This window comes from Macrobrachium nipponense, chromosome 4, assembly GCF_015104395.2.
Source record: "Macrobrachium nipponense isolate FS-2020 chromosome 4, ASM1510439v2, whole genome shotgun sequence".
Lineage (NCBI taxonomy): Eukaryota > Metazoa > Arthropoda > Malacostraca > Decapoda > Palaemonidae > Macrobrachium > Macrobrachium nipponense.
In genome coordinates, this window is record NC_061100.1 from 93,450,000 (window position 1) to 93,467,815 (window position 17,816).

At 46.6% G+C, this 17,816-nt stretch overlaps 1 protein-coding gene across 3 annotated transcripts in view; it reads right to left on the reverse strand.

Moving 5' to 3' along the window:
- The window catches only part of LOC135211023 (2-oxoglutarate and iron-dependent oxygenase domain-containing protein 3-like), a 235,341-nt gene that overhangs the window by 128,684 nt on the left and 88,841 nt on the right, over nucleotides 1–17,816 (reverse strand). For 2 of the 3 annotated variants that reach the window (XM_064244053.1, XM_064244052.1), the window contains exon 2: nucleotides 858–957. In XM_064244053.1, coding sequence (XP_064100123.1) covers nucleotides 858–934 — 77 coding nt within the window. In that variant the 5' untranslated portion in view covers nucleotides 935–957. The remainder of the gene's footprint in view (nucleotides 1–857; nucleotides 958–17,816) is intronic. The other variant, XM_064244054.1, reaches the window with a different exon arrangement.

The following is a 17,816-nucleotide window of genomic DNA, read 5'->3' on the forward strand; positions in this document are numbered from 1 at the left end:
ACCACTCTTCTTTCACGATATAATAACACTGGTTCCTAAAAAGTAAATAAACCTCAATTAAAATCTGAGTATAATCGAGAAACAAATGAGAAGCGCAAATGGGCCATGCAAACTCTTACCCATATGATTCCCAAAGATTGCTGAGGAAGAGTCAAAATGTTTCCCTATCACCCTGGTCACCCAACTGAGGAAAGATAGGGAGAACACCCCCCAATTATCAGCAAACCTGACATGGCCCATAGGTTGAGTAGTGGAAGCCAATGGTCAGTGCAAATGAGCCATGCAAGCCCATCTCTCTGCAATTCAAAAGAACTGACGGTGAGAAAGGTTGAAGTAATTATGTGCTTGTTACTATGGTCACCCAACCATACAAAAGCAGGGGGAACATTCCACATTCACTGACACCTGTAAACCTGGTCCATACACCTGGAAAATATGGAGCAAAAAAGCTGTTATGCGTTCGATGAAAATAGTCTTGACCGATGGGTTTGAACAATTGCAGCCCAAACGCATAGTCCATACCCACATAAGAAAAAGGAAACTCGAGTTTAATAAAAGAAAAAAATAAAAGAAAAAAATTAAATTTGTACAGAAAAAGTCAGTCAAGAAAAACATCTGAACTTTCTGGAAGTAAACTGGAGTATAGACCAACGATAGGCCAGGCCCCCGCCCCCCTGCCTGTCAGTAGTTTACTACCTTGTCAATAAGTTTAAGTGGCTGTACCAGCTTGCATTCGCACGTTAAATCCCTATGTAAAAACATTATGGTTTGTATATGTGTAGAACCAAATTTGTATTCACCCATTCAATTATTTATGCAATGTATGCCAAATGCAAGAAAGCAAATATTGTACTCGCCTAACATTTGAGTCTCCCTTTGCTGCATGCCTACCTACGCCAGGAGGTTTTCGAGAACTTCTTTGCTTGACAGCCATTTTCTTTATTATGTTTCTTCTTTCTGGAATGAAATGTACAAAATGACATTTTTGTAAGTAAAATGTATTATTTCCCAAACCATACAAACCTGGAGTCCTTTACTTAGGATAGATTGCAGCTCAGCTGAAGCTACCGGCTAATACATTCTTTTCTGGGATCAGCCTGTGTCGCTTCGTGAAAATGATATTGTTAGTATACAATAAAGTTTTGTACATACTTACCTGGCAGATATATACTTAGCTTACGTCTCTGACGTCACGACAGAAAATTCAAAACTCGCAGCACACGCTACAGGTAGGTCAGGTGATCTACCTTACCTGCCGCTGGGTGGCGGGTGTAAGAACCAGTCCCCCTTTCTTGTCAGATTTTTTCTTCCACCTGTCTCCTGAGGGGAGGCTGGGCGGGCCATCAATCGTATATATCTGCCAGGTAAGTATGTACAAAACTTTATTGTATACTAACAAAGGGATTTTGACGTAAGGAAAAATCTATTTCTGGGCGATTGGTTCGTGTCGCCCAGCGAAATATCCTTTAATCCATTATTTCTAAGGTAAATGCACTAACACATACCAGAGAATAAATAAAATAAAGAAAAGGTCAGTACTACTGACTCGCTCACCCTCCAGGAGGGTGTCGGTATGAACACTAGGGCGAGTGAGACCACTACCACGAACCACTTACCAATAGAAATCTCCTACTACAAAACCCCCACTAGAGGGGAGCCGACCCACAGAGTGGGCAGCAACTACTACTACTCCATCCCATGCTGCCGACTGCTGCGCCTCTGGTGGCCATCCTGAAGTTAGCAGACAATCTTGAGCGCAGGGATGGGTAGGGTGGGATTTCGCTGGGCGACACGAACCAATCGCCCAGAAATAGATTTTTCCTTACATCAAAATCCCTTTTCTGGGCTCAGTTCGTGTCGCTGCGCGAAATCGTACCAGAGAATTAGCACAAGATTGTAAAGAAAATAAATAAATAAGGTCTCAATAAAACTTAAAATAAAATGAAGAAATATAATTGCTAAGAAATATACATATACACAATTATACAAGATAGAAAATATTCCTTAAAATTAACTTAAAGTTAACATATATGTACAGGGCTTACATGGAATATATGTAGAACTTAACATTTGTGTATAGTTAATATGTATAAAGTAAATAAAGCAATTATAATAATAAATTGAATTTGAACAAACTTAGACAATAATATAATAAACAATGTATATGACTTAGTACACAAAACCCGTAACCATTGCAAATGTAGATGTGTCACCCTAGCATAAAAATAAGGGGGACCACATCATAGAGATCAGAATATACAAAGAATTGTGGGTGACCCTAGCAAAAAAAATAAGGGACACCCACTGTACCATCACAAGAGCAGCTAAGACTCAAGGTAGACGTAGATGAACATGGTAGGTATAGACAAACTGTTGAATGAGATAGGTAGAAAGGAGAACTGGATCTTCAACTTAAGATTAAGCAGAGTCGGGGGAAACTATGTTACCCGCCGCAACTGCTGAAAATTTCAGAGCTTCCAAGGACTTTAAGTAATGACGCTTAAATACTGTCGGCGATTTCCATCCAATACACTTTTTTAAATCATCAAAATTCATGTGTTGGAAATAGTTAATTGAGGTAGCAACTGCCCTGACATCATGAGCTTTAGGGAAGGAATCAGGGTTGGCTTGCTTAATAAAGTACAGGATCTGTTGCCTGATACCTTTAATAGATAAAGTGCCACCTTTTTCTCTCTTAAAGAGAGGACCCGACGAGGATGAGGATGTCCTGGACAGAAAGGCTCGTAAGGTCGATACTGGACAAAGAGAAACATCTTGTGGAAGGGGTATAACCTTCCACGGTTCCCACCTCATCAAAGGATCCTCATTCTTTGCTAAAAAGCTACGTTCCGGAGAGAGTAGAACTTCCCCTGTGGGAAGAAATTCTATATGATTCGGATCTCTGGATAACGCCGACAGTTCTGAAATTCTAGCTCCTGAAGCCAGGCTTAATAAAAATGATATTGTTATGATACAATAAAGTTTCATACATACTTACCTGGCAGATATATACATAGCTAAGACTCCGTCGTCCCCGACAGAAATTCAAATTTCGCGCCACTCGCTACAGGTAGGTCAGGTGATCTACCGGCCTGCCCTGGGCGGCAGGACTAGGAACCATCCCCGTTTTCTATCATATTTTCTCTCTTCCACCTGTCTCCTGCGGGGAGGCTGGGTGGGCCTTTAATTGTATATATCTGCCAGGTAAGTATGTATGAAACTTTATTGTATCATAACAATATCATTTTCATACAATCAACTTACCTGTCAGATATATACATAGCTGATTGGCACCCTTCGGTGGAGGGTAAGAGACAGCTACTATATGGAATAGACAGGTAAACAACATATGTTGTAGGTATAAATAAAACCTTGGTTCCTACCTGATAGGTGGTAGACTTCGTGGGTGTTTGCCCAGTAGTCTGCATCACCTCAAGAAACTTTAGCGAGATATGTGATCTATGGCCAAGAGTTCTTGTGGGTCTGCCGATGGGGTCTTATCCACTTACTCGGCAGAGCCTAAAAGGACTTTGTCAATGGGTGCTGATCCACTTATATGACAATACACCTTATGAAGGAGCACACAACCAATCCCGACCACCTGATCCTAACCATATTTTGAACTAAGGATTGTTACGAGTTATCCCCGAACTCGTCACAACAACCGTAACTCAAAAACCACTACGCACACATACATAATTTTCAAAAAAAAATTATACTCAACTAATTGGATATGACAAGAATTCTCTTACTGAACAACATAGACGGCCGCCCGTGCGAGCCTAAGTCCTCCATTGTTCGAAGAGACTCTCGACCATATCCAAAAAAGAAGAACAGTATATACATTAAGGATTGGTGTCGGCTCCCGTACCCAGAATCGTATCTGCCGATACGATAGGACCTAGAGAAAAACACTTCTCATACGTCACACGCACGTCTTTCAAGTAATGAGATGCAAATACTGAGTTGCATCTCCAATATGTCGTGTCTATGATGTTTTTAAGCGACATATTCTTATAAAACGAGAGAGACGTCGCAACCGCTCTTACTTCATGAGCTTTTACTCTCAGTATTTGTAACTGTTCGTCAGGACAGACCTTATGAGCGTCCGTAATGACGTTTCTTACAAAGAACGCCAGAGCATTCTTGGACATCAGTCTTGTGGGGTCTTTTACCGCGCACCAAAGACCTTGTCTAGAGCCTCCCAACTGACGCTTTCTCTGAAGGTAGAACTTCAGCGCTCTAACAGGGCATAGAGACCTCTCTGCTTCCTTCTCTGCCTACGAGACTCGACATTCCTTTGACTTCGAATGACTTAGGCCAGGGATTCGTGGGATTCTCGTTTTTCGCTAAAAACAGGGTCTTAAACGAGCAAATAGCCGAGTCTCCCTTGAATCCTACTTTATCCTGCAGAGCTTGTAATTCACTAATTCTCTTTGCCGTAGCTAAAGATAATAGGAATAGACATTTTCTAGTTATGTCTCTAAACGATGCCAGATGAGGAGGTTCGAATCTATCCGAGAAGACAGATATTTGAGGACTACGTCCAGGTTCCAGTTCGGAGGTACTGGTTCCCACCTTAGACTTTGAAAAGTCCTCACAAAAGATCTTATGAGATCGTGGAGATCTTTGTTATTTGCCAGATCTAATCCTCTGTTCCTGAATACAGCCGAGAGCATACTTCTGTATCCCTTTATTGTGGATACGGCTAGATGAGATTTTACTCTCAGGAATAGCAAGAAATCAGCAATTTCCGCTATAGAGGTAGAGGAGGAGGACAACTTCTTGGCTCTACACCACCTTCTAAATACCTCCCATTTCGACTGGTATACTTTCGTAGTGGAGGTTCTGCGTGCTCTCGCGATCGCGCTTGCCACTTCGCGAGAAAAGCCTCTCGCCCTCTGACAAGTCTTTCGATAGTCGAAAGGCAGTCAGAGCGAGAGCGGGGAGGTTTTGATGGTACCTCTTGAAAGTGTGTTGTCTGAGAAGATCCGTCCTTCTTGGTAGGGATCTTGGAAAGTCTACGATCCACTCTACCACCTCCGTGAACCAATCCTGGGCCGGCCAAAAGGGGGCTATTAACGTCATCCTCGTCTCCTTTGACGCCACAAACTTTTTCATTACTAACCCCAGGATTTTGAATGGGGGAAAAGCATAAACGTCTACTCGAGACCAATTTAGCAGGAAGGAAGTCTACCATAAGTGCTCTTGGATCTTCCACGACCGAGCAAAACACTGGGAGCCTTTTTGAAATGCATGTTGCGAAGAGATCCACATGAGGAGTCCCCCACAGCGACCAGAGATCGAGACACACTCCCTCGTGTAGTGTCCATTCTGTATGAAGGACCTGGTTCCTCCTGCTGAGCCTGTCCGCCCTCACATTCTTTACTCCCTGTACGAACCTTGTCAGTAGGGAGATGTTCCTGTGAGACGTCCAAAGTAATAAGTCTCTCGTCAGCTCGTAAAGGAACGAGGAGTGCGTCCCTCCCTGTTTCCGAATGTAGGCAAGTGCGGTGGTGTTGTCCACATTTACTTGCACTACCTTGTTTAATACCAGAGGTTCTAGGCTCTTCAAAGCCAGATGTACGGCGAAGAGCTCTTTGCAGTTTATGTGCCAAGTCACCTGTGCTGGTTCCCAGGTGCCTGACACTCTTCTGAGCCTAATGTCGCTCCCCAACCTCTCTCCGACGCGTCGGAGAACAACACTAGGTCTGGGTTCTGTGTTCTTAGAGAGATCCCTTTGTTCTCTTCCAGAGGGAGCAACCACCATTGTAGGTGTGACTTTGTCTCCATTGGAATGGGAAAAAAAACGTCCGACAGTTGTCCGGTTTTCCAGCTCCAAGACCTCTTGAGGAAGAATTGAAGCGGACGTACATGTAGTCTTCCTAGAGGGAAGAATTGTTGTAGCGAGGAAAGCGTCCCCAGAAGGCTCAACCATTCCTCGCTGACGTTTGTTCCTTCTCTAAGAAGAGAGAGACTATTCGCAAACCTTTCGCGATTCTCTCTTGCGAAGGAAAAACTCGAAAACCCCGAGAATCCATCCGAATCCCCAGATAGACTAGGTCTTGTCTGGGGGTCAGCTGAGACTTCTCGAGGTTCACGAGCAATCCCAACGCTTTGATCAAATCTAGAGTTAAAATTAGGTCCTCCAAGCACTGTCTCTCTGATTTGGCCCTGATGAGCCAGTCGTCCAGATACAGAGAGATATTTACTCCTTTGAGGTGAAGAAACCTCGCCACATTCTTCATCAGGCTTGTGAAGACCTGAGGAGCTGTGGACAGGCCGAAACACAAGGCTCTGAATTGAAAGATCCTTCCCCCCGTCATGAAACGGAGGTACTTCTTCGATGAAGGGTGGATGGGGACATGAAAGTAGGCGTCTTGGAGATCTAGAGACACCATCCAATCTCCTTGTCGTAATGACGCTAGGACTGAAGCAGAAGTCTCCATGGAGAACTTCTCCTTCTGAACAAATTTGTTCAGAGAGCTGACGTCCAGTACTGGTCTCCAGCCTCCCGAGGCTTTCGCCACTAGAAAAAGGCGATTGTAAAACCCCGGGGAGTTTTGATCCAGTACTAGTTCTATCGCTCTCTTGTCCCACATTTGTTCCACCATCGATCGAAGAGTATCCCTCAGCACAGGGTCCTTGTACTTGGCTGATAGTTCCCTTGGTATTGACGTTAGGGGGGGAGTGTTCAGGAAAGGGATACGATATCCCTTCCTTATGATAGCCAATGAAGACGCGTCTGCGTTTATCAGTGTCCAGGCCTCCACGAATCCCAGGAGCCTGGCACCTACTGGTGCTTGGAGGAGAGATGTTTCATTTTCCCTTTTTAAAGGGACGAAAGGCAGACCTACCTCTCTTCTCCGGAGCCTTCCTTCTTGCGGGAGGTCTGGAGGTCGGACCACCTCGAAAGGGCTGCATTGATGTACTAGGTCCTTTCTTGTCAGATGTCGAAACAGGTTTCTTCTTCCTAGCTGACTGCGTCAGAAGATCCTGAGTCGCCTTCTCAGTTAAAGAGTGAGCAACGTCCTTCACCAACTGAGAAGGGAACAAAAAGTCAGAAAGAGGCGAATACAGTAGAGCTGCCCTCTGAGCATGCGAGACTGCCTTTGTTAAGAAGGCGCCATACACTGTCCTTTTCTTTAAAAGACCTGCTCCAAATAATGAAGAGATTTCAAAGATCCATCCTGTACCGCTTTGTCAATGCAAGACAAAATGCATAACAGGGCTTCAGGTTCGATTCCTTCCGAATCATGGGCTTTCTTGGACATCACCCCAAGGGACCAATCTAAGAAGTTGAAGACTTCCAATACATGAAAGAGTCCCTTGAGGAGATGATCCAGTTCCGAAATACCCCACGTAATTCGTGCTGAATTGAGACTTTGTCGACGTGAAGCGTCAACTAAAGTCGAAAAATCTGCCTCTGTTGTAGAAGGAGAGAGATACCCATATTCTCTCCCGTCTTATACCATATGCCTCTTTTCCCAGCTAATCTTGCTGGAGGCATGCAAAAGACGTCCTGACTAAGTCTTTCTTAGACTTCATCCATGAGTCTAAGGCGTTTAATGCCCTCTTCATCGAGATGGTGGGTTTCATTTTTAGAAAAAACGAAGGCTTCTTCGTCTTAGCACTGGAAAAGAGCGAACGCGGAGAAGGAGGAGCAGCAGGAGTCAACTCGTCTCCATACTCCTCCAGAAGCAGGGTAGTCAAAACCTTATAGTTGGACAGACCCTCTCTTCCATGATATTCATCATCCGAGTTTTCCTCCATCGGGATCTATCTGAGTCTCCGTTCTCCTTTCTGAACTTTCCTCTTCTGGAGGAGACAAACTCCTAATAGGAGAGGGGCTAAGGGAATGATACTCCTTCCTCTTTCCCGCTCTAAAAGACTTGGAAGGAGTCACAGCTCCGGCTTCTCTTGAACTTTAGAAGACGCCTTGTATGACGCTTCCCGTTCTCCGAGCGTCCTGGCTGACGTCTCTTGCTGACGTCTTGATGACGCTTCGCGCCTGGAAGACGCTCCGCTCTCTAAAGGCGTCCTACTTGGCGTCACAATATTGGACGGAGCGTCACGTCTAAGATCCGCTTTCAATGACGCTTCACTTCTAAAAGACGTCTTACGTTTCTCTGGCTTTACGAAAACTCTCGTAAGCCCCCGTTCTAGCTCTCGAACTCGAAGCTTCGGCAAGACGTTTAGCAGTTTCACGTCTGTCTGACGCTTCTCTTTGAGCAGGTGAGAGAGGACGAGACTTCTTAATTGGAAGCGTCACGTCCTTCCGACGGGGCGCTAAAACTCCCACAAGAGATGACAGTTGTTCCTGAACTGCCATAATTATCTTTCTTGACGCTTCTCCCACGTCTAGTGCATGACGGCCTTTCGTCATCACTCGGGGAAGAAGAATGAAGGGGTACTTTCCGCGCAAGCGTCAGGTGACGCTGACGCACCTTCGCTTTCTTAATAGCAGACGGAGCGTCATCTGAGAAGCGCTCTGGGCTCGAATCTATGTCAGGCTTCATATGACGCTTCAGCGGTCTCGACAAGTTCGACTCCTTCCACCCTCGTTTAGGTGAGGGAGAGGGAGAGGACGAGAAACACTCGCGAAAGACGCTTTTTCTATAGCGCCCTTGAGCCGCCTGCCATGAAGCAGAGCTAGCTGAAGGGACGTCTGACCGTTGGGGATTCCCCACGACCTCTTAAGGCTTTCGACTTTCCTTCTCCTCTGGCATGGGAGCTTGGAAGAGGTCTAGGCCTGGGAGCGTCGCAGGGACGATCAAACGCCCCCTCCACAACACTGGGAGTAACTCACTTCACTGAAATGTTCACTATCACTAGCCTTACCTTTGGAGTCAGCCATCTTGGACTTCATGTCTCTAATAGTAGCTTTCAGATTGGCGATTTCCGATGCCGAATCCGAAAAAGCACTCTGAGAATGAGATATATAGGGAGAATCTACATCAGTAGGATTAGAAGTTATCCGTGAAAGGCTCAATAGGCTTGAAACTCCACACCTTTCAGTCGTCTAACTCTATCCCTCTCTAACTTCTTCAAATAAGAAGTCAAAGTCTTCCACTCTTCTGCATTCAATCCCTCGCATTCCTTACAAGTATTAATAGCAAAACACTGAACCCCCTAACATTTACGGCATACAGTGTGAGGATCAACCGAAGCCTTCGGTATCCTCACCCTGCAGCCTACATTCACACACATTCTCACACTCACATTAGAATCAGACATACTAAGAAAAATCCAAAAGAGTTATTCCAAAAACAGTCCACAGTAGCGAATGCCAAAACACGATCCAAATACGTCACCAAAAAGCCAAAAAACGTTGATCAAATGTTGAAAAATGAATCTAAGTCAGGAGGTAATAACAACAATGTTGATACCACCGGCGACAGAGAAAATATGATAGAAAACGGGGATGGTTCCTAGTCCTGCCGCCCAGGGCAGGCCGGTAGATCACCTGACCTACCTGTAGCGAGTGGCGCGAAATTTGAATTTCTGTCGGGGACGACGGAGTCTTAGCTATGTATATATCTGACAGGTAAGTTGATTGTATGAAAATAGAGTTTTTCTTAAGAGCATTATGAATGAACATGTCGTATTGTCTGTTTCTGAAGCCAGCTTTAGAACATCATTCAAGAACCACGATACTGACGTAGGCCTCACTGAAGTTCTAAGTCTAGCACAAGCCTTGGGAATAGACGAGAAGTAAGAGTCTGTCAAGTCTATGTTGAACCCGAGTTGAAAAATCTTCTTCAAGGCTGACTTGTTTGTCGTAATAGTGCTAGCTGCTAAGCCTTTTTCAAATAAAGATCTGAAAAAGGATATAGCTGAATTGATTGTCATGATTCTAATATCTGATTCTCTCAGGAAGGTTGCCAACTTTTTGACTGCAGCATCATACTGTCTCAAAGTTGAATCTCTTTTATCAGATTCCAAGAAAAGAATATTTCGTGGATCAATATCTGCATCTCTTTTAGCCGCAAACTTCATGAAGTCCATAAAGTTAGGGTTTTGAGAATTCCTGAGGAAGCGAACACAGTCTTAGTTTGTACTGACTGGGAGAGCCTGGGATTGGGAATTCGAAGAGGACGAAGACCCAATTCCAGAATCAGAGGTACCAATTGCTCTTCGGCCAGTCTGGGGCTACTAGAGCTACTTGACCCTTGAACGTCCTGAGTTTGTTCAGTACCTTCAGGAGAAGATTCACTGGAGGAAAGACATAAATCTTCTCCCAGTTGTTCCAATCTATGGACACGGGCGTCCGTGGCATAGGCCAAGAGGGTCCAGGTTGGGGGCCACATAACATGAGAGTTTGTGGTTCGCTTGAGATGCGAATAGATCTACTTGTAGACCTGGAACCCTCCGGAGAATCCATTGGAACGAACTGTTGTCCAGTGACCATTCCGCCACTCCAGAGGAACTGAGCAGGATAGAGCATCTGCTATGACGTTTCTCACTCCAGCTATATGGGTGGAGGAGAGGTGCCAACTGAACTTGTCCGCCAGGGAGAAGATGGCTACCATGACATGATTCAGATGTCGTGACTTGGAGCCTCCCCTGTTTACGCAATGGACTACCACTGCGCTGTCCAGAACTAGCTTTATGTGGGAGTTCTTTGGCGGACATAACCTTTTCAGAGTCAAGAACACTGCCATCGCTTCTAGTACGTTTATGTGAAGCTGGCGGAACTGGGGTGACCAGGTTCCTTGAACCTTCTTGAACTGAGAATATCCTCCCCAGCCGCTTAATGAAGCGTCTGTGTGGATGGTAATCCCCGGAGGAGGAAACTGAAGGGGTACTGATATTGACAGGTTCTTACTTTTGCCCAAGGGGTAGACGAATTTCCTAGAATCTGTGACTGATGACAACTTGTCCCTGGATCTGACATTTGCTCGTGAGCGCCAGATTCTGGTTAGGTCTTTCAGTTTGGCTTTCATCAAGATGTTTGTCACTGATGCAAATTGGAGTGAACCCAGGATTCTTTCCTGGCTTCTCCTTGAAGCAAGTTTGTGTCCTAGAAATTGCTTTACTGACTTCGCTATTTCCTTTCTCTTGGCTGATGGAATCGACAGAGTATGGGAGGATAGATTCCATTGAATGCCCAGCCACTGAAAGTTGGACTCCGGAGTGAGTCTTGATTTTGTCCTGTTTATCTTGAACCCTAGATACTCTAGGAACTGGATTACTTTCAGTGTGGCTTTGCGACATTCCTCGACTGTTGGAGCCCAAATCAACCAATCGTCGAGATACGCTACTACCATTATCCCCTGAGACCTCAGTTGTTGGACGACTACTTCCGCCAACTTCGTGAACACCCTGGGTGCCACGTTCAGACCAAAGGGAACTACCTTGAAGGAGAATGCTTGATCTCCTATCTTGAAGCCCAGATAAGGGCGAAAGTGTCTTGCAATAGGGATATGATAGTATGCGTCTGTAAGATCGATAGAGGTGGTGACGGCCCCACGGGGAAGTAAGTCCGCACCTGCGAGATGGTGAGCATTTTGAACTTGTCGCAGCGAATGGCCAAGTTTAAAGGGGATAAGTCTAAGATTACCCTTCTTTTTTGTGAGCCTTTCTTGGAACGCTGAATAAGCGCCCTTGAAATTTTAATCTGTGACTCTCGCTATTGCTCCTTTCTGAAGGAGGTCCTCCGCATACTCGTCAATTCTTTTGATGGTAAGTTGAAGGAAAGGTCTGGGTGGAGGCGGATTCGCAGTCCAACTCCAACCCAGGCCTTTCGACACAATATTTGTGCCCACTTGCTGAATCCCCACCGGTTGCCGGGAAGAGATTTAAACAGCCTCCCCCTCCTACCTCAAGTTCTCATTGCTGCTGGTAACCTCCGCGGCCTCCCGGAAGTGTTTTCCCCTGTTAAGGAGCCTTCCTGATTTCCTCTTTCTGACTAAAGGATCCCTTACCTCTGCCTCCCTACCCGAGCGGTCATACTGCTGAAAGGCCTGGCCTTCGAACACTGGTTGAAGGCTGGGGAGACAGCGTAAGAGGTGGAAGGTGAGGCTGGGGGAAATCACGTAGATGGGCTGTGATTGAGCCTTGGAGGTAGAGGGTTTGGGCTGACTGTACCCAACGGAACAGTCGAAACAGGCTGGGCGAAGCGTTGTTGCTTTCTCTGGTAAGGCTGAAAACGTCTGGGTTTCCTCTGAGCCTTACCCCTTGCTGGTTGTCTTGGCGTCTCCTTTGCGGTGAGACCCCAACCGATCCTTAAGGCTTTGGTTAAGCCTTGTCGCTTCCGCCTGGACCTCCTTTACCATTGCATCAGGGAAGAGGTCTGCTCCCCAGATGTTGGATGAAAGCAACTTATTCGGCTCATGACGAATAGTTGCTTCCTGGAGGAACCATGTTTCCGACAGTTAGTTCTGGCTGTGGCGAACTCAAACATGTCAGACTGAACGTTTGTGTCAGTGACTTGGTGAGAAGCTTAAAGAGTGGGCTCAGAGCCGTAAGAAATGGTTGCCACTTCCGTCATTGCCATGGTGTTAATGGACCTGCTAGCCTAGTCTTGGACTCAAATTCAGCCTGAATGAGGCTGTCCGGAAGTCTAGGCAGCTTCTCACCAAAAACTGATCCATAGCACAGTCTGGCTTGAGTTTGCCCGCCGAAAAAGTGTTGGGTTTGGGTTTTAAAATCCTCCCCAAGGTCAATTCCCGAGCGTGAGGGGGAGCAAAGGAGATGTGGGGTCAGCTTCCCTTAGCTGTGGCAACGACTCCCCCTTCTGGGCCGCCGGGGAAATCGTGACCGTAGATAATTTTGGTAAGGAAGGGAAAGCTGGATGTTCACCCGTCTTCCATTGTGAAAAGGTGGAATGAAGGGACTACTTGAAAGGTTGAATTTTCGTAGTGTTTCGAACAAAATCCATGTCCTCTAAAACACCTGAGCCATTCTCTTTGAAGCCTGGTCACGTGAGTAGAGTGGAACTGTCTCCTTCGGGACCTTGTCATCTCTAGTCATGGCTGCGTCAGTGAGTTCCTGGCTTTACCAATGAAAGGTGGTTGGTAGACCCTCCGGAATAGAACTCAAAGGTCCTCTATCCTTCGAGTACCACACTCCGGAATTGAAATAAGACCATCCTGGAAAGGGGCGTATGACGCCACCCTCCAGGGGTTATTCATAGAGAACGGAGGCAGAGAGTCATGAGGTGGGAGCTGAGCAATTCCGGTGCCGAAAGGTGGGGGAGAAGCTAGAGGAGCCTGGCTAAGTTCGGCGATGATGTTATCCTGGGACGTGATCCTGTCGGACAACCGGGAGAACATCTGCTCCATACTGTTCTTCAGAGAGCCGACCAAGTCCCCCATGTGTTGCAACAGACCAGCATTGGGATCCAAAGCCGGAGCTGCTGCGGAGGTGGTCGGGTAACTCTGAACAGGTACCAAGGGGAGAGGAGAAACGGCTGACTCCGCCGGAGTATGTGGCCTCTCCTTGGAAGACCTGCTCCTTGAAGATTTGGAGCTAGACCCAGAAGCTCTAGACCTCTCCGCTCCGGGGTTTGTAGCCGGAGACTTACGAGATGTTGACGCCGACGAAGTCTTTTTGGACGACGACGACGTCTTGCTGAGGGTTTTTACAACCGTCTGTCCCTTGACCTTAGGTCTTACTGAAGCGTCGGGAGAAGTATAAAGGAGCTCAGCTCCTGTAAAGCCTTGGAAGGAAGCTGGAGAGTTAGCAGGAGTAGAAGAGCCAGTGGCGCCCAAGGGAAGCCCTTGGGCGTCCAACGTACCTACCTCGACCAACAGGTCGTCAACACCTACCATGGGCTCTATATTTAAATCAAGTGTCGCGACGTCCGACGAGATATCTTGGCCTGGTTCCTTTAACGAAGCGGCAAGCTGTTGCTGAATCGCCGCCATAGTCGGGGCTGCCTCTGCCGGGCCGACGTAACCCGTTGACTTGCCGCCGGGGAAGATTAGGACAGCCAACCTCTTCTCCAGAATGTAGGGCTGTCCCTTGGCGGCGTTCTTACGAAACCGACCGGACCCAAGCCCTCAGGGTTGCCAGGGCGGTATCTCTAACGGCGGGAGCCTGGAAGAGAGGGCATTTATTAGTTTTAAGTTTAAACTTAAAATTAAAACTTAAGTAATAGGCTTAGTCTAAAGACATAGGGGATGCAACATCCCATATAAAAAGAGCTTAAGCTTAAAATAAGAGATTAAAATTAAACTTAAGAACTACAACGTTTCTTGGGATTACCGAACGGAGTTGGAAATACTTACCCCGTCCAAGAGCTGACTCACAAGATTGTAGCAAATGGTGCAGGTTTCGTGGAACCAGACCTGTAGATTCCCGTGCGGAGTCGCGCATGGAGCATGGGACCTGCAGACTTCATGTCCACAGGGGTCCTGGAGCATGGCATTGCATCCTGGATGCTCACAGTTGGTGGTCTGTAAGTGAAAAGATACATGAGTACCGTAAAAGACATCACTTACAGGCTAGTAGGCTAAAAGAACTCCGCTGCATGCCGGAGCGCGAAAAAATTTTGGGCATAACCCCTCCCTTACCGCCTGAATAGGCTAGAACCCCGGAGAGGTCCGGTGTGATAACGTAGGTAACGGAGGGATTCGGCTTAGGCTAGCTTAAATTAAACTTACTATAGTTTAAATTAAATACTAAACACTTAAGCCTAAAGCAACTAGTACGTACCGGAATAAATCCGGTGCGCGGCGGTGTTCGTGTCGCGATATCCGCGAGACGGGGTGGTTAGGAAAGACCAACTGTACGCCTGCAGTCCGCCCGCAAAGGTGAACTAGCAACCTTCCACGTGAATGCCGGAGCTCCGGTAAAATCAAAAGCACCAGTAAACCGGGAAGGAGCGAGAGGGCGAAACAGACTCGAGCCAACAACGGAGCGACGGAGTAACGAGGGGGGGGCGGGGGGGGCCAAGGCCAGTCCCCCCCTTAGTCATCCGAGCGCGCCATGAAGCAAGAGAACGGTCAAGTCCAGTCCTGGGTCTGTCCAGCCCCCCTACTCCCTCCGCCTAGGGAGAGAGGAAGGCAGGCACGGGTATGTGGAGCGAGCGAGGACAGACCTACCCCCCCCCCCCCCCCCCCCCCGGCACTATGGAAGAGCGGGAGGAGGGTAAGGTGACTGGACGGGCGCCTGGCTGCTTCGCGATCACATGGTGACCACGGAGCGGTAACATAAGAAATACAACGAAAAAACATAGCCTAGGTTAAAGCAACCAACTAATCAGTGAGATGCTATAGAGAAGCAACCGACCTGATGAGAGGAAGCAATAACTGGTGGGGACCAAAGAAATACGGAACCTAGGCTACGTAATATGCCAGGCGCCGTAGGCTAACCTAAAAAATATAAAATAACTAAAAAATTACAATTAAAGTAAAGTAAGAAAGTAAATCAGTAGGAGAAAAAAATCCAGGAGTGTACGACTAACCCGAAAGAAAGTCTACCACTCAAAGCTAGCCGGGGCCGATACTAAGAGCTGTGGCTAGGGTCTGGATGGAAGAAGCCTACGCAAGGTAAAGAAGACATGCATGCATGACATAAACCAAGTAGGCTGGACCCCTAACATAATATAGATAACTAGTAATAGAGCGCTAAAGTAATAAGGGACAAGGTTCTAGGTATGGAAGACCAAGAACGAACCCGCCACGAGGCAGAACAATGCCGCCATGCTTCCGACCAGGAGCCAGTATTTATACCTAAAAAACGGCAAATACTGACTCAAGGCCGGAAAAAAACCCAATAGCAACAATAATAGATTACTTAACTTAGCTGCTGCGATGGCTGCACGCTCCATAATTAGTAAAATCCAAGAAAGGGGCACAAAAAACACAGAGCAAAAAAGGGCACGTGTGTACGCAGTGCGCTAACTGAAAAGGATGGCCACCAGAGGCGCAGCAGTCGGCAGCATGGGATGGAGTAGTAGTAGTTGCTGCCCACTCTGTGGGTCGGCTCCCCTCTAGTGGGGGTTTTGTAGTAGGAGATTTCTATTGGTAAGTGGTTCGTGGTAGTGGTCTCACTCGCCCTAGTGTTCATACCGACACCCTCCTGGAGGGTGAGCGAGTCAGTAGTACTGACCTTTTCTTTATTTTATTTATTCTCTGGTATGTGTTAGTGCATTTACCTTAGAAATAATGGATTAAAGGATATTTCGTGCAGCGACACGAACTGAGCCCAGAAATATCATTTTTGTACATGAACTTCCCTGCCAGATATATACTTAGCTGATTGACACCCTTGGTGGAGGGAAAGAGACACATACTCACCTAGAAAGTGGGGGCAACACATGTTAAAGGAATAAAATATATACCCTTGGTTCTTACCTGATCTAGGCAGAAGACTTCATAGTTACTGTCTATTAGTCTGCGTTGCCTAAAGAGTTTCAGCGAGGGCGTGACCTATAGCTGAAGAACTCTTTGGGTCTACCAATGGGAACTGAGTCCACTTACTTGGCAGAATCCAAACAGGGTCTGGTCAATGGGGATCAACCCACTTACGTCACAGAGCCTATCACTACCAAACGCAAGGAGCCTCAAGCACAACCGATCACCTAACCAATTACAAATATTAGTATACGAAAGAAGGAGCTGCCTCCTGCAACCTCCTTCGTACAACCAAAAAACTCAATACCAAAAACTAACAGGGAAAAAGATTAAAAAGGATGTGTTTCAGCTCCCTGCCCCAGCACTGAATCCGCCGATACGTAAGGGCCTAGCCCAAAGCACTTTTCATACGTAATCGTTACGTCTTTTAGCTAGTGATTGGAGAAGACTGATTCACACCTCCAAAAAGTGGCCTTCATGAGGTTTTGCAATGACATATTCTTCTTGAAAGCCAAAGACGTCGCGATGGCCCTTACTTCGTGCGCCTTGACTTTCAGAAAACTAAACTGTTGCTGATTGCACGATGTGTGGGCTTCTCTAATAACATTCCTGATAAAGAATGAGAGGGCATTTTTAGATAAGGGCCTACTGGGGTCCCTTACGGAGCACCAGAGATTGCTTGCATTAGCCCCAAGTCTTCTCTTCCTCTGAAGATAAAATTTAAGGCTTCTCACCGGGCAAAGAGATCTCTCCTCTTCTGTCCCAACTAAGGAGGATAAGCTTTTAATTTTGAAGCTCCTGGGCCACGGTGAAGATGGGTTTTCATTCTTGGCCAGGAAAGTCGGAAGAAAAGAGCAAACCGCGGAGCCTCCTTGGAAACCTACCTCACCTTCTAGAGCCTGCAGCTCGCTGACTCTCTTCGCTGAAGCTAACGCACAGAGAAAAAGTCTTCATCGAGAGGTCTCTGAACGAAGTTGTATGGGGAGGTTCGAATCTTGAGGACCTCAGGAAGAGCAGTACGACATCTAGATTCCAGCTAGGGACTAAGCAAGAGGTTCTTTTAACCGTCTCAAACGAATTGATTAAATCATGGAGGTCCTTATCTTCGGATATGTTTAATCCTCTGTGACGAAAAACTGAAGAAAGCATGCTCCTGTAGCCCTTGATGGTAGAGACTACTAACCCGCATTTTTCTCTCAGGAAGAGAAGGAAATCTGCTATCTGAGTCACAGAGGTACTGGAGGAGGAAACTTTATGAGTCCTGCACCAACGTCGAAAAACATCCCACTTCGACTGGTAGACTCTGGTGGTGGAAGGTCTACGTGCAATGGCAATAGCCCTTGCAGACTTTGCCAAAAATCCCTTAGCTCTGACGAGACTCTTGATAGTCTGAATCCAGTCAGACTGAGAGCGGGGAGGTTCTTGTGAAACCTGTCGAAGTGGGGCTGTTTGAGCAGATCGACTCTTAGTGGTAGGGATCTTGGAATATCCACCAACCTTTCCAGTACCTCT